At 37.9% G+C, this 20,522-nt stretch overlaps 1 protein-coding gene across 1 annotated transcript; it reads right to left on the reverse strand.

The window, feature by feature from the left end:
• Positions 1–560: 560 nt before the first annotated feature.
• On the reverse strand, positions 561–15,874 carry ildr1b (immunoglobulin-like domain containing receptor 1b). The gene is made up of 8 exons (XM_066686766.1): positions 15,430–15,874; positions 13,623–13,793; positions 9,033–9,182; positions 8,627–8,746; positions 8,285–8,431; positions 6,597–6,722; positions 5,568–6,418; positions 561–1,783 (listed from the first exon to the last, which is right to left on the reverse strand). Exons 1-8 carry the CDS (start codon positions 15,482–15,484, stop codon positions 1,745–1,747), a joined length of 1,659 nt encoding a protein of 552 aa, XP_066542863.1. The 5' UTR covers positions 15,485–15,874; the 3' UTR covers positions 561–1,744.
• Positions 15,875–20,522: the final 4,648 nt, after the last annotated feature.

The raw sequence follows: 20,522 nt of genomic DNA on the forward strand, positions 1-20,522 counted from the left end.
TTTTTTTTTGTGTCCACACAGTACAAATTAAATTGTACACAAAGCAAGCCCACCCTTCCAAAGAGGCTCTTTATAATAACAAACCTATTTTTGTCACCTTTGATACTGGTTTATGTAGAGAAAGGCCAATTGTTGTGTTTGGCTTCAAATTCTAATTCTGCTCCTTATAGCTTCTGTATGAATGAATGGTTCTAAGCAGATAAGGATTAAATGTAAGTAAAAATTCAGTTTTTATGAAATCAAAAAAAAAAACAAACATGTAATTAGTAGGAATAATGAATTCAAAACTGACATTTTGTACACCTGATCTCATATACTGACCATGATAACTGAGTAGTGACTTGTAAAATTTGAAATTTTAACAGCATTATTTAAAAATATCTTAAATTAATCAAAGCATGACAAATATTTTGTGTAGCTGACTTATCATAATCTGGGCCTTTTAACATTTAAGAAGTTAACTGTGATTTTTTTTTTTAATTAAAAATATCTGAAGAGAAACCATGGCACACATGCTGCTATAGGTTTATTGAAAAATTTCTTTATTAGTTAATCACAGATATTATTAGAACAAAAAATATAAATCCAGAAAGTAAACACAGCAATAGTTCATGCGTAGCCAAAGCCTGACTTCTGTTCCAAAAAAAATATGCGAAAAATTAGTTTTTCAATGAGTATTTGAGAGTGACCTTCAAAAGGTCATCTGAAACTGGACAAAAGACTCCAATGGCCAAAGGCAACAGAAGCATACAATGAGGTAAAAATATTCCTCTAATCTTTTACCAACTCACATATGCACTAATAATGTTAGGAATGTACAAAGGTTGTTGCTATAAAGTCTTCATTTGGCTACACATGCCCACAAACATATACATGCACATATTTAAATGACCTTCAAACTCCTTCATATATTCAAGGCTGCAAACACATTCTGACACAAGCTGCCACGACACATTCAAAACCCAATTAGGAAACCCAGTAGGAAAAGTTGTCCATTTTCTGTTTGCAGAATGAAATATACTATCATAATACTATAGGAGAACAAGGTTGATGACAGAATTGTGCTCATGGTCTGAAGGACATTCATAGTAAGAAACAGTCAGGAATTCACAAAGAGAAATTTAAGACCTAGTATAAATTGAAATTCCACCTTGTGTTGTTAGTTTTTTAAAAAATATGTCTGCAGTCAATTTGTAAAAAATGGTCTTGGATAGTAATAAAATGGTTATTTGTGTTGTATAAATCACACTCCCTGCTTTCTATTACTGCTATCTTTCACAGCAAGACAGTTTATATGATTGTGCTAAAATAAAATCAAAATATAAAAGTCAAATTCCCCTTCATATGAACAAAAAAACAGCATCAAGACAAAAATTAGACAAAAACACCCAACACCACACTAAACACAAACATTTATGTTAATGTAAACAAAAATTCTACACTTCTATCATACAGACAGGCAGTATAAAATAGTAGCACATAGACAGCAACCAAGACTTTAAAAAAATTATATAAAAGCTTTTTACTATAAAAATGGAAATGTATGCTTTTTAATATGACAACTCTTTATCAATTAATTATCAACATATTCTTCTACTACTGGCCTAGTGATGACGACACTTTGACATTATCATAATTTCTACAAAGACCCTAGAATCCTTCCCCATCACTGAAACTGAATCATACTAACAAAGTATCCACTGATGGGACAGCGTGAAAATGCAGGACAAAGCTGGATGACACTTCAGATCACAACACTGACACCACTGCGGGAACTTTTATCCTGAGACAGAGAAAAGGAGGAAGAAAAAAGTAACTGATCAAAGAAAAACACAAAACATCTAAGAACTATAGAGGAATGTGAATGATAAAATTAACACTTTAAAAAACTTTATCCTAAAATATTAATTTGGCTTGACACAGCCAAATTACAGTTTTTCATAATCTCCTTCTTATTATTTCACCATAACTTTATATGTTCACCTAGAGACTTAATGTAATGTTTAAGTGGTAGAAATTTTTTCCTTGTCTGGTGCCTGCAAATTTCAGATAATTTGAAAATACGGTTTTTGAGTTATTCATTTTTGTTCGGCACTATGGAGGGTTTCGGCTCCCGTAGAGTTCGATATATTTTCATAGCGGCTCAGCGCTCAGTTTCAAATATTTGTTCAGTGATTAACTTGTCATGACACAATCCATCCTTGCTTGAACTACAAACTTTTTACAACAAATCAATCTCCAGAGTGTCCTTGTCACTACAGTATATTTACTTAAAAATATTCAGGAAAATGTCCTAGCTACATGAGTTGTTTGGAGGGTGTACCCCTGTAGGAATTCATTGAATTGTGAATCTATCTGTGCTTTAGCTGTGTGCATGAGTGTGTGAGAGAGAAAGGGAGGAGGAAGGTGAGAGAGTGACAGTGAGGGGGAGGGGTGTGAGCGACACAGAAACATATAGGCAATCTCTATGATTTTAAAGGTTATTTTAAATGTGGAAATCCAAATAACTTGTTGTTTTTAATGTGGACGTCTTAATAAAATTGTGGCTTTCTTGAGGTGGATTTTTTTAAAGACGGCAATCAAAATGCATTGGTCTTTTTAAGATTTTAAGGGTTATTTGAAGTGGTCATTTATTTAAGGTGGAAGTCTAATTTAAATGTGGACTTTAAAAAGTATTTAAAATATTGGCAGTCTTGTTATTTGTCATTGTACAATGTATAACAAAATGTGTCTTCCGCATTTAACTCATCTGTGGCAGTGAACACACACACACACAAGTGCAATAGGGGCTGTGAACAAACACCCAAAGCGGTGGGCAACGTTTGGGGGTTCAGCCATGGATGTTCCTGCCGTTCCTAGGGATCAAACTGGCACCCTTCTGGTACCAAGCCCGGTCCTCTAACCATTAGGCAAAGACTGCCCCATTTTTAGACTTCATTTGAGGTGGAAGTCTAATTAAAATGGCATATTTTAATGTGGAATATTTAGTAAGGTGTCAGTCAAAGTGTATTGGCAGTCTTTTTAAGCTGGTGATATTTTTAAATGTGGTATTGAATAGATCCATAAATTTAATGTCATAGCTATTAAGCAGAATATAAGATAATGTTGAAACGATGCTAGCAATGCATGACAAGTCAAATTCACAAAACTTTCACCCTCCAGTTTTTTTTTTTGTTGTGGTTGTTTTTGTTAAATTCCTAATAACTTAAAAGCTTTTTAAATCTATGGAATGTCTTTTTTTAAAGGGGAAATTTAACTGATTTCAGACAGTTTGGTGGACTGATATATTAATACTGCTATATTAATCCATATCTGGTAATCATACATAATATGCAACTTTTGGCAGTGAAACACTTTATCAGATGTTAACAATCAGATTTAATTTCTGCATCATGGAGTATTTTAAAACCAGTAAAAGAAAGGTTCTATTTGTAATACCAGTGATTCAACTGTGATGTTCTGACAAAAACTAATGTGTGTGGGGTACATTTTGCACCAAAAGCCTGAAATAACAAAAAATTACTTAATATCAAAATATTTTTTAAAATATTGTGTATTTTTCTTGCTTTATTTTCTGAGAGCAATTGTAGTCAATGGATTTCATATAAGCAGTAGTTTGACTGTTTTATATGCCATTGTACTAATGTGCAGTATTGTACAATGATGTGTGAGTAATATGAACTGATACAGCAGGTTTTACACCGTGTTCTGCCATGTTGGCATGGACTTGTTACTTTACACCCAACAGTGACACCTACTTCTAATATTCAGCCACTGATAAAACTGTGTCAGAAAAGAAAAAATCCAGAAGTGAAAGAACCTTGTCAGCAGGAATCCTCAAATAACCCACAAACAAAAGAAAATGAAAGTACAAATTAACAAAACATTAAAACCTGGTTTCTGTACTCTCCACTGCTCCACTTACCATATAAATGCACACTGTAGTTCTATAATTAACGACTATAGACCACCTGTTGCTCTGCATACATTGTTTGTTCCCTTTTATCCTGTTCTTTAATGATCAGGACCACCAGAGTGCAAGCATGATTTGGCTAGTAGATTTTTCTCAGCGCCACACTGATGGCATGTTATTGTGTGTTGTGTTGCTATGAGTGGATCAGTCACAGCAGTGCTGCTGGTGTTTTTAAACACTGTGTCCACTAAATATCAAGCCTATTGGACACATCTTCTAGTTGATGCTAATTATAGATTTACAGTCAGAGAAAAACTCATTCTTCAACAGTTCTCGCAGGACTCTTTCGGGTGGAAATTTTTGGTTGGTGGACTTTTCCCAGTCTGGCTAGTGTTTTTGAGGTGTTAAAAATCCCTGCAGCATGATCCACTCTGAACAGCACTACAGTCATTAAGTATATCAGTGTAATTGCAGCACTGAGAATGATATACCACTCAAACGATACCTGCTCTGTGGTGGTCTTGTGGGGGACCCGAAGACCAGTTAACATTGTTTGCAAATCAAAAGATGGACTACAGTCTGTAATTGCAGAACAACAAAGTGCATCTATATGGTAAGTGGAGATAATAAAATGTAGTTTCAGCAATAAGTGTAGAAAGAAGGAGGAGGCTGTAATGTTATGGCTGATCAATGTAAGATTTTGACATTTTGTATCCTTGGCTTCCAGATGAATATGAAAGGTGGTGTAACACTGGGTAAACATGCCTCTGTTCCATTTTATTTAGTGTGTCACAGGCATCAAATTTCATGTGTTTTACTAAATACAATCAGCTTGGTCAGAGACAACCTTGGAATACTTTTTATATTTTAATCAGTTAAATAAAGCTTCAAGAGAGTTAAACAAATAATATATTCTTGTTTTTATTACATATTAAAAATATGCAATAAACTACCTAGGAACAAGTTTGTATGTATTTATATAGCATACACTAAAATAGAATAATTTAACACAGCATTTTTAAATAAGTTGGTCACATAGTATTGGCTCTTTAGGGTCAGGGCCAAAAACGTATATGAAGAACTGATGTGTATATATAGTGTAGCAACAAGGAGGTGGTCCTAAAGTCTGTGTGTTCCCCCTTTCACCACATTTTCAATGGTCAGGACCCCGACAGGCCCACCGAAGAGCAAGGATTATTTGGGTGGTGGATCATTCTTAGAGCTGCAGTGACACTGATATGGTGGTTTGTTATTGTGTATTGAGATGATGCTGTGTACTCAATTTGAAATTAACTGTTGCTCATATTCATTTAAAGGAACAGGTGTTTAAACTGGGCAAGGTATTTTGACCAAAGTGTGTAATAAACTTTTCATTAAAACATGAGGGAACTTGTAGAAAAAAGCATACAACTGGCCCCATTTTCCTTTCATTTATAAATGGTGTGCAGCTGGGAACAACTGATGCCTGGAAGAGAACACACCATTTGTCGAGCACTGTCCTGTTCTAAAGGTCTACAGGTTATGCCAGTAAAATCTGTGCTCCACTGCCAACCCATTTTGGGAGGTGGAAATTAAAAGTTAAATTTATTCTGGATATTTCTGAAAAAGACAATAAAACAGTTGATCACAAAAAAAAGAATAATAAAATTCTCACCGAGTTGCGATCATTGGTCTTCTTGACGTGGCCAGGCAGGACCTCAATGGAGGAGTAGCTGGGTGGTTTCTCAGGCCAGGATCTGTCCCGTGATCTTTTGGCTCCTCTGTGACTATCCTCTTCTGAGCTCCAGGAGCCTCTGCGAGGATTTGCTCGCTGTAGTTCTTCAATCAGCTCACGTTTGCTGCGTGCACGTGGACGTGAGCGCTCCCCACCTGCACCTCCCTTGTGTCCCTTGGAGCCCCGGTGCCGGTACCTGTCATCCCAATCTGATTCATCGCTGTAACTGCGGAGGATCCCACGTCTGGCTGATCCAGGACCTCGTTGTGAGTCATCACGATGATGGCTATTGCGACTTGAGCTGCTGCTGGAGTGACTGGGAAACCGGAGAGCCCCACGGTTCTCACTCTGAACCCTGCGAGAGCTTGTATTTGGGGCTCGACCCATGATGGGGGGCAGCTGGATGACCCTGCGCTCCACACCACGCACACCCATTTCATCCAGGGCTGAGAGCATGCTGGGGGGCCCGGGGGCGTAGGGCACAGACTGAGTTAAAGGCTGCATCTGCACAGTCAGTTGTGAAGGAGCAATTTGTTGGGGAGGTACAGCCTGAAGAGGAGCCGCCACATACTGAGGCTGAAAAACTGGAGCTCCCACATCCATCCCCCTCACCTGATTCTCCAGGAAATCCAACATCGGTTTGTTGCCATGCATGCTGCTTTGCACACTCTCATACATGCTGCCATTGGCTTGGACTCCATTTGGAAGAACCATAGGTGGACTGGATATGGATGGTATGACCATTGGCCCCATCGGAATATTGTGTTTAGATGGGTACTCAGAAACAGAACCTGTGAATTTTCAATAATATAATCACAAATGTTCTTTACAAGTATATAATAAAAAACGGTAGAAGCACTCAGCTACTAAAAGTAGCTGAATATAGCAAAGTAGGTGTTATTTTTTTATCTGACAATGAAACAAATTCAAAGAAGGTGTAACCAAGTGATTACAGGTTTTATTATGCACCTGGATAAAGCAGAGGGTTTCCCTGTGAGGATCCATTTGAGTCAATGGGAGAATAGATGGGCTGACCATAAAGCCAAGGAGCCATGGCTTTCTGAGCCTCTCGCATCATCCTGTGTTGCATGACCACTAAAGTGAGGAGAAAACAAAGAGAAAGTCAATCTTACTAATTTATATATATATTTCTGTATATTCTGTACTTGTATCACAATTTGCTGGTACTGACAACTTCAGTGCAGTGTGTGATTTACTCAAGATGAAATAATTTTCCTTTTTGAGATAAGAATTTTGACTCTTGTACTTTACAAAGAATCAGTGTTCTACAATTTACAAACCCCAACTTTTTCCAGAAAACTTAATACGCTGCACAAAATGTAAATAACAACAGAATGCAATGATGTGTAAATCATTTAAAACCTATTTTTAATTGTATATAGACAATATTCCAAATTTTGAAACAGAAATTGCATATATGTTTTTTGAAAAATATAGGCCCATTCTGAATTTGATGCCAGCAACAGGTTCCAGAAATGTTGGGATGGGGAAAAAAAGCATCAGATCAATTGGCAAGAAGTTGGCAAGACATGATTGTCGTTAGAACCCAATCTCAGTGTTTCAGAAGTAAAGATATGGAGGGATTCATAAACAGAATTCAAGAATATAATAAAATGTTCAGAGAATCCAAAGATCTATATGTAAGAAATATAGACACAATTCTCTATTTGAAATCGCTGCATAGGCTCAGAAACAATTCCCCAAACCACTGTCTGTGAACACAGTTAGTTGCTGCATCCAAAATAATCTCATAAGAACTTATCCTTTTCTGGGAAGGCCCTGTTTATATAAATAAGACAATGCAAATCTATATGAGGGGCAGCACGGTGGTGCAGTCACACAGCTCCAGGGGCCTGGAGGTTGTGGGTTCGATTCACGCTCCGGGTGACTGTCTCTGAGGAGTTGGTGTGTTCTCCCCGTGTCCGCGTGGGTTTCCTCTGGGTGCTCCGGTTTCCTCCCACAGTCCAAAAACACACGTTGCAGGTGGATTGGCGACTCAAAAGTGTCCGTGTGTGTGAATGTGTGTGTGTGTGTTGCCCTGTGAAGGAATGGCACCCCCTCCAGGGTGTATTCCCGCCTTGCGCCCAATGATTCCATGATCAATGATCATGGCTCCTTAGTAAAAAAAAAAGTCTGGATGCTAAACTAGTCAGGACCTGTCACCCATTGAAAACTCTTTGTTCATTATGAAATGAGAAACACTTTTATAACTAGCAAAAATGGGAAGACTACAGCAATTGGTCTCCACAGTTCTAAAATCTTTACAGAGCGTTGCTATAAGATGAGTTTATCCAAAATAACACTGAGGAAAACATGCCACTGTCCTAATTTTCTTTGGAATCTGCTGCTGGCATCAAATTCAAAATGGGCAAATAACTTTCTAAAAACGAATAAATTCAGTTTTGATGTTTAAAATATTATCTTTGTATTATTGTCAATTAAATACAGGTTTAAAATTTGCACTTCATTGCATTTTGGTTTTATTTACATTACGCACAGTGATTCAACATTTTTGGAAATGGGGTTTGTATATTTTTGCAGTCTGTGAAGTGGTTTGGCCAGTGTTTAGTAATGAAGGAAACTGCAGTGTCAGCAGACATATATTGATGTAGGTGCTAGCTGGTTTGTTTTTGTACATTTCTCTGGGCAGCAGCAGGTTCTGGGACAGCAGGGGCATCGTACGTAACAGCAGCAACCCTGAGGGCAGCACTGACAGCAGCACACTCCCAAAAGTATGATCAGGAGCACTGCCCCAATAATGATGAACAGCACTGTCAGCCAATCTGAGAAAAAGAGAGATAACACCATATTGCCTTCTAGTTTTGCAAAGACCAAAATATCAAAATATGCAATATGACAATTAGTGGAATGGTCATTAAAACTGTTCTAGTAAACCTTTTACTGAACTTATCGTTCAAAATTTAAGATAAGAATTATGGAGGTTATATTCATTATTGAGCTAATATCGTGCTTCTTACTGTACACAATGAGTCTGATTTCTTTGTCAGAGTCTCCTATGGTGTCCCCAGGTGCGTCAATGGAACAGAAATACATGCCATTGTCCCACCACATCACCTCATTTATTACCAGATCTGCTTCTGCAAATGAGCACATTTAGGCTACATAAACATTGCTGGACACCACAGAACCATAATAGGAAATATACTGCATATATTATAAATCATATTTACAGCTGGAAGAACAACATATTAGTGGTGAAATTAAAAACAGGAACGACATATTAGTCTAACAACTTCATGGTAAAACTAAAGATGAACATTTAATATAATAAAACAAATTCGATTTTTTCGATTGTATAAATGAAAAATAAAAAAAATACAGATTCCAGTATTTGATTAAATGCTTAACAATTATATGGCTCACTGTTTTGGATGGTGATCTTGCGTTCTTGATAGTCTACCCCCAGGATTGGTTCACTAAGGCCTCTCTTCTGGATGACTGTGCGGACAACACGTTGTGAGTCTTGGCAGTCATTGGTGGGGTTCTGCCCCAGAGACAGAGCTGCTTGGTATGCTGGACAGAGGCAGAACACATACAAACCCATTTCATATTACAGTATTATCAGATTAAGGACTGCAGCTATACAGTCATGGCTGAAAATGTCAGCATCCCACAAACTTTCCTAGAAAAGTATTTCTTCCAGAATATTATATACACATGTTTATTTTCTTTTGTGTGTATTGGAACAACTAAGAAAATGAAAAAATAAAGCTAAAATTGATATAATTTCATGCAAAACTCCAAAAATTGGCCGGACAAAATTATTGGCACCCTCAACTTAATATTGGGTTGCACATTCTTTGGGAAAAACCCTGAAATCAATCACTTCCTATAACCATCAACAAGCTTCTTATACATCTCAACTGAAATTCTGGACCACTCTTCTTTGTGGTAATTTGCAAACTGCTCCAGGTCTCTCATATTTGAAAGTTGCCCTCTCCCAACAGCAATTTTAAGATCTCTCCACAGCAGTGGCGGATGCTGGTCTTTCAAGGAGGGGAAGCTCAATTTCGGCCTACATCATAATATGTGTCGGTTTATTTATACGTTAATTCTACCCTCCGTTCCTTTTAAAGAAAATGATCTTTGACCATGTCGTACCAACAAGGCGTTTTTTCCAGTGACTTGACTAGTGTCCTCTCAATGGCCAGCAGAGCTAGGCTTAAACGGCCTTGGCCCATGTGAAGTGTGTCCGCCTGTGAGTGCTTTGTGACGGTGGAGGGGCTCAGCAGCACCCGCTGGACAGAAACTGCGATAGAAGTCAGAAAGAGTGATAGAAGTCAGTCTCCAAACATAAGCAGCTACAAAAAACCCACCAGAAATAGAAGCTCGATTTGTCACTAGTCATTTGTAACAAAGAAAACGCCGCTAAGAGGATTAAGAAGTCTGGTTCAACTCAGAACACAATGAAAATGTAATGCTCCCACGGATCTTTACACCAAAGGGTCGCTGATTCGCTCATTTCGCTGTCAATCAAAAAGGAATTCAGCCTCAGACAGATCATCCAATCATCATGCAGAAGCTGAGCGTCCGGGCCAGCCGAGGCCAGCCCACTGCCCCATAGACCCCCAGAGACGCTGAGCGTCCACACAGTTTAAATCACAGTGTAGCTGCGGGAAAGCCGCGTCTTTACCAGTGATAAGAAGCTGATTCTGAACGCGTTGAGCGTGTTGTAGTGCATATTTATTCCATGACATGTACACACAACAGAATATATTTGATCACTTATTTTTTGACATTTTAGGGGAAGCTGAGCTTCCTTTGCCGTCTTAGAGCAATCGCCTCTGCTCCAGAACTCTCCAGCGCTTTGTTTCCATCCATTTCTGGGAGCAGTTTGAAGTATACTTGGGGTCATTGTCTTGCTAAAAGACAAGGATACAAGGATGCAAACCCAGCTTTCTGACACTACATTGCGACCCAGAATCCTTTGGTAATCTTCAGATTTCATGAGGCCTTGCACACAGTCAAGGCACCCTGGGCCAGAGGCAGCAAAATAACGCCAAAACAATTCTGAACCTCCACCATGTTTGACTGTACGTAGGGTGTTCTTGTCTTTGTAGGTTTTCAGTAAACAGTAGAATGATGTGCTTTACCAAAAAGGTCTCATCTCTCCACAAGATATTTTCCCAGAAGGATTTTGGCTTATTACAGTCTAACTTTTTCATGTCTCTGTGTCAGTAGTGGGGTCCTCCTGGGTTTTCTGCCATAGCGTTTTATTTCATTCAAATGTCATCAATTTACTCTTCTGTCCACGTCCAGGGAGATTAGCTACAGTGCCATGGGTCGTAAACTTCTTGATTTTGTTGCGCACCATGGACAAAGAATATCAATATCTCTGGAGATGGACTTGTAAACTTTATTTTGTTGATATTTCTCCACAATTTTTGTTCTCTTCTCCTCTTTCTGTTCTCCATGCTAAGTGTGGCACACACAGACATACAAATCAAAGATTATGTCAAGTTCTCCCCTTTTTATCTGGTTTCAGGTGTGATTTTAAACAAATGTGTGATGCTTTAAACAAGCATCGCATGCTTGAAACAAAGATATTATCCCACAGTTTTGAAAAGGTGCCAATCTTGTATCCAGCCCATTTTAGGAGTTGTGCATGAAATTACATCAATTTTGTTTTGTTCTGTTTTTTTTTCTCATTTTATTTTGTGTTGTTCCAATACACACAAATGAAATAAACATGTGTATAACAAAACGTGTAATTGCAATAATTTTCCCATTTAATTCTGATCATTATTTTAGAATATTTTAGAATCTAAACAATTAAAAAAATAATCACAGACTAAATTATTTTCTCTACTGTGATGCAAAACTAAGATTAATAAACTGGAACCTGCAGTATCTTCATTATAGTTTTGTTCATTGACTTTAAAATGTAATGCTGATCTTTAATCTTTAACCCTTAAATATGGGCAGCTGTCTCTGTCTTGGAGGGATACAATAATATTATTCATAACCAAGGAAGGTAAAGATCCAGAGTACCAGTGCTCAGTTATCAGCATAGATTATAAGATTTACACCTCCATCACTGCAAAAAGATATATGGCCTTAATGCCAGATCTATTTGAAGATTAAATATGTTTTATTATTGGTCAGCAAACACAGGAGAGGGGTACTCCACATTATTATTGACTTAATACAAAAGACTGCAGTAATTGCTATGTTGGTAAGCCTTGACAAATTTGAGTCTCATACATTTAGTGTTGGAGTGACCAACCACTATGATTAAGATTAATGGCAGGATAAAAGAAAGGTAAATCAAATACAAATTCTTTAAGAAATAATTAACCAACTCTGCAGGTGTTGATGTGAAAGTATGGGAGCCAACCATACACATATCTTTTGGGAAAGTAATAAATTACAGTCCTTTTGTGAGAATGTAAATGATATAATATTAAAGATATCCTGGTGTATTAATTTAATACGTTATGTACTTAGTTAATATCAATAATTATGTTTTATACAGAGCTGCATACACAACTACTACATCTTAAAACATAATTTAATTTGACCCTAGACAACTTTTGATGACATTTATTTTAATCTTCTACTACCACTTTAATAGTAATACAATACTTTATGTTAATAATACTAATACTATTATTTTACTTCCTCTTCTGTCCCACATTTATTGTTTTGATTTTGTTAATCTCCCCTTGTGTGTACTTTTGCATATTGTGGAAAAATATATAAATACTTAAGTATTTAAATAAAATGAATCCTAATTACTAGTAAAGTAAATCTTACAAATGCCACATAGTTTCAATGTACTTTATAATCTAAATCAAATTATTAATTGTTAATTATTTGAAAACTGTTGACAGTTACATTAAGCATCCATTTACTTGGTATATTTAATTGCAAATACCCAAGAATTATTCCCACAAATCAGCTTAAAGCTTGATACAGATACAGATCAATCATCTCTTTCAGATCGTCTAAAGCCTGGAGAAATAGTTTTCCAGAGATTGCTGGCATCAGGGATGTAAATGTCATTAAATTATGTATTTTACGCAATAAACAGCAAATTTCTCAAGAGTGCGCCAAAGTACTGTTACCAAAAATGGCCGGTAGATGGCACACTATACATGCGCACAGTGGCATGATTTCACCCAACAGATATTCTTAAACCATCACGAAGGTAAACAGTGCGGGCAAACAGTCAGTTTATCTTTATTAAACAGGTATATTAGAGAGAGATAGCATGAGTGAATAAGCCCAAATAACTTTAGAAACTAGCCCCAAAAAGTCAACCTACGACTACCAACATTTGTGTGCAACTTTACAGAAGAAAAACCTACTATCAATTAAAATGCATCCTATCAATTAAATTATGATCCTAGCAACTGTGGTAATGGTACAATGGATCAAACCACTGTGCATGAAGGGGGATGCAATCTTTCAAAATCTAAAAATTAATTTCTTGTATCAAAATTAATGGCAACACATTCAAAAATAATTGCAGAGGAAGAAAAATAAACAATGCCATGTTTAGAAGATTGTGACGGCTCCTTTTTGTTGCGCTAATAACTGCAGTGTTTGCATACTTTCATTTGATCTCTTACTCTGACTCCAGTGGCTGGTCAGAAGCTGGGGGGACATGTATCCCTCATTCACTCTAAATTTGCACCCATATAATTGAGGTTCTTAAAATAAAGATCTCAAAAATAAATCCTTTCTACTTTATTGAAAGATAAACACTCAAATTTAGGACAAAAATAACATTGATAGTTTATTTACATATAAAAATATTGGAATCTTTCTTGAACATGCTTAATATGTCAATTAACCATGTGTCTCATCAGTTTATAGACTAAGCCTCACAGAGTCCAATCTAGCAACACTCATAATCAACCAATTTAGTTTCAAATGCAAATAAAGGCAAACTTTGATGTTAAATTGAGAGACAAAAACTGCATGTACTCTGGACACAACAAATTTTACCTGCTGAGTAATACTGCAACACTGGGTCCATGCAGAAGGTCTTGTAGCGCCAAGTAACAAGCACATCCTGCAGGCTGGCTGAAGTAGAGTAATCACAACGCAAGATGATGGAGGCAAACAGAGTTGTGCTTCTCTCTGTGTAAGGGACTGTCACCTGGATGGCAAGCAGTTCTAAAGAGTGCAGAGAAAGTCCTTCAGTGGGCAACACACACTTACACATTCACTCACACCTACGGACACTTTTGAGTCTCCAATCCACCTACCAACCTGTGTTTTTGGATCATGTTAAGAAACCGGCACTGTAATAATTAATTTTTGAAAGTAAAAAATAAAATAAATAAAAGTAGTTCATGAAATTCTATTCAATTAATTATAATTGAATCAAGGCGTCAACATAAATATTTGCAGTGCAGATAGCACCAAACAAACACTGGGTATCTATATTGATATAGTCAGCAGAGGACGTTTGCAAACTTAACAAGAAAAAAAAAAATGATCCAGTCACACCTTATAACAAACATATCCTGAAATAGCACACAATAGCAGACAGTGTGATACATTTCCTATGTATTATAAATATGCAATTACAATGTTATAAATTACTTTCTGATGGATAGTAAAACATTTGAATACTTTGAATATGATATTACTTTTCTATACTCGTCTACATTTAAACACCTCATCTTAAAGTTGAATAGTTTTCAAGAACAAATTTTAGACTGTGTTTCAGACCCTGCTTATAAGTATGATTTATAAATCAGTGATTCTTAACTAGGGGACAGGGCCCCATGTCAGTGTCAAGTGATTTACATATGAGGTTGCATTACAGTGAAGTTGAACCTCTGCATTTTACCCATCCCTGAATACAATCTCTCTCTCTCTCACACACTCACAGACCCACATGAACTAGTGGCAGTGAGCACCACAAACACCCTCAGAGGCAGGCAGCCATCCTAGTGCATAGACAACAGAGCATAATCCTAGAGCATTTGACAATTAGGTGCCTTGCTCAAGTGTTTGATATATTCGCATATTTATAATCAATAAATTATTGTAAGATAAAATAATTTAATAAATAAAGTATAAATAAATATACATTCACAATTTTCTAAATATCATATGAACCAGCCAATCTATAAATGTCTCTCTGTCTGCTCAAACACATTTAAATATATTTTTAAAATAACTATATCTATAATTTTTTTAAAGGGTGGGGGGTGGGGGGGGGGTTGTAATTCAAAAGAAACGCATTGTTCATGCCCAACTTGCCAGCTGTTCCAGACCAATGCAAACACAGTGTTAAATTTCAGATGTCCATTTCCTATCACTTCCATTATGAACATTTTTAGAACATAGCATTTCAACTGAAAGTATTCAGAATTGGTTAATTTACATCTCTTTAATTTCATTATACATTTTCAAAATGTGCTGTCCCTGTACCCCTTTAATGTTGTATAATTATGTAGCTTGGGTAACAGCACATGCATAATATCTGTGGGGTCATTTGCCCAACAGGTTGCTGAAATGCTGGTGCAAATCCACACATGCCCAATACACAGCACTCCAAAGACCGGTTACAGCGATATCTCTGTAAAGGGGCTTCAATAGACCACAGGGTGATTCAGGTTCTGTCACGTGACCATGTTAGACCCGGTTTACTTCTGTAGATAATTAACCCCCTTATAACCAACATTAGGCCCTTAACTATTACAATAAAACCAGAGCTTTAACGAAGGCCCTCACACCAGGCGGTGGTATTTTATTGTGGTATATACTTTGTAATAGCAGTTTTCTAAGGGGCGGTTACCTGAGGGGAGAAGACAGAAAAACAACGACGCTATCAACCGGGTCCTCTTCGCCATGTCTGCGTCACTCCAAATGTTTTTTATCCAAAAACACCGAACAGACTCCTGCGCTTCACTGAGTCATTTGATCGAGGATTGCTCCATACCACAACGGCGTGTTTCATCGAGTAAAACCGCAGTGTAACCCTTATATATGTTGTGTTTGTATTCAGGTCTCTCTCTCTCGTTCTCTCTGTTGGGGCCTCACCTCCACGTAGCCCCTCCTCCACCTGCCGTGACGTTTACGCAGACAGGTGCGCCAACTTCAGACTTCGCTGTTTTTAGAGCCAAATCCACTCTGTGTGTACCTTGTGTCAGTTGCTGGACATTGTAGGAACAAATACACGAATTTAAGTCCTGGACTCTATACAACAGAATAGTCCCGTTTGGTTTGTTTACCTGGAGCTCTGTTCGACTTCAGAAATGTTGGAGTCGATTCCGATTCTAACTCCCTGTAACGGTAATCAGTAGAGTCGATTCTAAGAGTCGATTTCACAAAATAATACCGACTCCCAAAACGAACGTTGAACGAAAGACTCACAATTCCCTTAGTACACCATGTAATAACCTCTTTTTTCCAGACAAAGATGCATTTTATGTCTCTTATAAAGCTATTATGAAGTCATAATTAGCACTATTCTCTAATCAAACATTTAATACGCTGATTTTGGAATCCATAGTTTTACAGTTCGGGGAATATAGCTATTTGAATTTCAAAAGCACGTTCTTGTAATAAAGTATGGATTTTGAATAAATGAATGAAAGTATATATAATGTCTACATATTTCACAGAAAATGTGGGTGGGTCTTAAAGGCTTGTTTTATGCAACTGGACAGCCTGTGTGCTCACTTGCCCTCTTTTAAACGAACAACAACTCAATTATTGGTGAATTGTGCCACAGTTGAATTTGCAAACAAATTTATTCAACTTTAGGGTTGTTAGGGAAATTTACAAAGTTCATCAATTTGCAAAAAGCCAGCCAAGCAAGAACAATATAGCAAAGCACAACTAACAAGTGGTTTCTAAACATTCAGCACTCAGTGGCACTTTTAATGCCTACCCAGCTAACAACAACAAAAAAAAAGGTCCCCAGGACGTCCCCAGAACCAACACTGCGAACATCCCCTGGAGGTTATTTTGTAGGGTCACCAAAATGTTACAGGGGATGTTTTTATAGGACCTTTATATGATCACCAGGAATCATTCAGAGGACTATGATGGGACATTTGAGGAAAGTCCTGTAAAAGTCTCTTTCAAATTTCTTAGGACGTTTCCGGAAACATTAATTCATTCATTCGTTCTCTGTAAGCACTTATCCAGTTCAGGGTTGCGGTGGGTCCAGAGCCTAACCGGAATCACTAGGCGCGAGACGGGAATACACCCTGGAGGGGGCGCCAGTCCTTCACAGGGCAACACACACACCTATGGGCACTTTCGGGTCGCCAATCCACATACCAACTTATGTGTTTTTGGACTGTGGTAGGAAACCGGAGCACCCCCGGAAACCCACGCGGACACAGGGAGAACACACCAAACTCCTCGCAGACACTTGGAGCAGGACTCGAATCCACAACCTCCAGGTCCCTGGAGCTGTGTGACTGGGACACTACCTGCTGCGCCACCGTGCTGCCAGGAAACACATGATGGGACGTTTATGGGATGTTGTTTTAGGACATTTGTAGAACCGACAGGAAACATTCAGAGGATTATGAGGTGATATTTGAGTAAAGTCTTTTAAAAGTCTATTTCGAATTTCTTAGGATGTTTTAAGGACTATCAGGAAACATTCAGAGGACTATAATGGGTCAATATTCAAAGCTTTTTCATTATTACTGACTTTATTTTACGAACAAAATTTATATAACCATTATATTCTCACTTAATGAAATAAGTACAAAGGAATATTATGTTTTGTCATTAAACTGAAAAAAACACAGCTACTGCGAAGTGTATAAAAAATAAAGAATTATACTTAAAAAACAAACAAACTTTGTTTCATTAATTTCACAGCCCCAGCAGATGCAACAAGAATGTATGTATCTATCTATTAGCAACCCTGCCAGTGGATATGTGTTTTTAGATGTGTAAATAGAAACTCAAAATTATGAAAACTTTTGTTCATATAAATTTCACACAGTTTTAAAATTGATATCCAAAAACACAAAGAAGAAAAAAAAAAGAAATTGAACAAACATAATTGCTTCACTTACATGGTTTGGAGTGGTGCAACCAATCAACAAGCAACAAAACCAGACAATTAAACTATTAGTTTATAAAGTGTTTAATTTAATCCAGTTCCAAAGTAGTGCGGCTACCAAACCTGAAACAAAACAGTTCTCTAAAAAAAAAGAAGATTTGCAAAAGTAAGACGATGGTGGATTTATCAAGAATAGAGAAGGTGCTTGGATGAGGGAGTACAGGGGCCCCGCATTGAACAGCACTTGTTACAGGTTTTTCAAATCAGTCGGTTGAATTCCAGTGACAGGTTACTCTCCACAGTTAACAGGATATCAACACGTTTGTTAGTACTGAGGAGAACACCAGCACAAGTGTACAGGAGGGTGAATCTGATGTTAATCAGAGGAATGGTGGAGAGCAGGAGAGGGTGAAATAAGGCGTGAAAGAGAAAGTAATTGGGCAGAGAATAAAAGTAAAATGGCCAGCTACAGCAGATTTAGTATGATGGAAGTCTATAAATGATGATTTGAAAGGTATATTGGCTGGTTTGAAGGGATCAGCAGAGAAGAAATGGAATAGTTTAGGTATAGTTATTTATGAATATGGAATGGCAATTTTGGTATGATGCAGGAAACGCAAATGAGACAAGATATAGTGAAGTCAAGATGGCAAGTAGAAATAGATAAACTAATACAGGAGTTAAGGGCTCTTAGAAAGCAGTGGGGGTGAGTAGGGTAAGAGGAAATAGAGGGCATTAAGGTACTACAGAAAGAGCTTAAGGGTAGGTTGGCAGTGTTGAGAAGAGCAGAGAACTTGAGGAAAAAGAAGGAACATGCTAGGGCAGTGTTTTTTATGAAACCTTTTAATTTTGTGAAGACCTTATTTAGTAAGGCGTGAAATAGAGCAGCAAATGGAGGTTAGCCAACCAAAATGGAGTGAGGTTCAAGATGTGGCACATCATGCAAAGGCAGTTTCTGCTCCAGGGCCTAATGGTGTGCCGTATCGTGTGTACAAATGTGCACCTGAGGTCTTGAAGTTTTTGTGGAGGTTAATGGTCATAGTTTGTAAGAAAGGGATCAATCCAAAAGAGTGGAGAAGAACAGACAGTATCCTTATCCCTAAGGAGAAAGATGCTGTATGTGTATAGAACAGTTTCAGCCTATAAGATTTAAGGTAAGATTTTCTTTAGTGGGATAGCGTGGAGACTTACTGCTTATTTGAAAGCAAAAAATTAATTGATATGTCAGTACAAAAGTCAGAGGTTTCTGGCTTTGCAGGATGTTTGGAACATAGCAGCATGATCTGGTATCAGATTCAGGCAGCAAAGAAAGAGGGTAGAGATCTACATGTCATTTTCGTAGATTTAGCGAATACACTTGGCTCAGTGCCACATAAACTTATGTGGAAAGCCTTTGAATTTTTCCAGGGACCAGATACGATTACTAGGCTTGTTAAAACATATTTTGAGGACTTTCAGTTTTGCTTTTGTACAGGGGAATTTGCTACGTCATGGCAGTGATTAGAAATAGGAATGGCTGGATGTACGATTTCCCATTAGCATTTACGATTGTGATGGAGGTAGTAATCAGAGCCTCTAAGTGAGTCCTAGGCAGGGAGATGTTGCATGATGGTACTAGGATTCCCCCAATCAGGGCTTACATGAATGACATGGTGACCCTGACGACTACTGTGCCTTGCACACGGCAGTTGCTGTGGAAGTTAAATTATAGTCTAAGGTTGGCTAGATTGAAAGTTAAATCAAGGAAAACCCATACAGGAAAATTTCTGAATGGAAGGAGAAATGATTCCTACAGTACTGGAGAGACCAGTGAAGAGTTTAGGTAGATGGTATAGTGCAGCGCTAAATGATACCAACCAAGCTGTGTGACTAAAGGCTGAGTTGGTGAAGGCTGTTAATAGCATTGTTAGCTCATGTCTGCCAGGGAAGTTGAAATTGTGCTGCCTGCAGTTTGGCTTACTGCCCCGTATTAGATACAGTTACAGTATTGACAGTTTATGACGTTTCGATCACAGAAGTAGAGAGGATGGAAAGGGTTATGAACAAAGCTATAGGGAAGTGGCTAGGGGTGCCACAGTGTTTAAGTAGTGCAGCATGGTATAGGAGAGGGGTACTAGAGCTACCACTCATAAGTTTAGTTGAGGAATTTAAATGTGCAAAGGTCGCGAGATGATTTTGTCAGGATTGAAGGATGCAGTTGTTAAAGCAGCAGCACCAGTCACAAAAACAGGAAAGAAGTGGAACCCACGAGAGGCAGTGCAGGCAGCCAGCTAATTAGAGCCAAGGGATGTGATTGGTCAAGTGCAATGTGGAAGTTGGGCCTTGGGTCAGGTGATTTGTGGAAAGCGTTTAGTAAGGCCACATCACAAGAGTGCAATGATGACTGGATTTATTTGTGATCTGCAAGAGGAGGCAAGGTGCGCAACAGCAGTGTCACAGGCAAAATAAGGCCAGTGGCTTTGCTGGGAGAATCTAGAGAAGCAGAAGATCACTTGGCAAGAATTGTGGGTGATGCAGGCAAGTTGGATTAAGTCTTTGCATGGAACAACTTATGATGTTCTTCCAACTCCAAAAAATCTTGGACAGTGGGTATGTGAAGACCCTAGTTGTAGATTATATACAGGGGTTGGCATGCTGAAGCATATTCTATCAGCTTGTAAGTTTAGCTTGTCTCAGGGGAGGTATACTTGGAGACATAATCAGGTGCTAAGGGTTTTAGCATGTTTGTTGGACAGCAAACACTTAGAGGTAAACACATTAATGAGTGGTTGTAGTAAAAAAATGATCAACAATGAATGACACTGATAAAACACTTAAAAACGTTAGCATCTAATTGCACAGCCCTTATCCCCTTTTTG

This window comes from Hoplias malabaricus, chromosome 12 (genome assembly GCF_029633855.1).
Source record: "Hoplias malabaricus isolate fHopMal1 chromosome 12, fHopMal1.hap1, whole genome shotgun sequence".
NCBI lineage: Eukaryota > Metazoa > Chordata > Actinopteri > Characiformes > Erythrinidae > Hoplias > Hoplias malabaricus.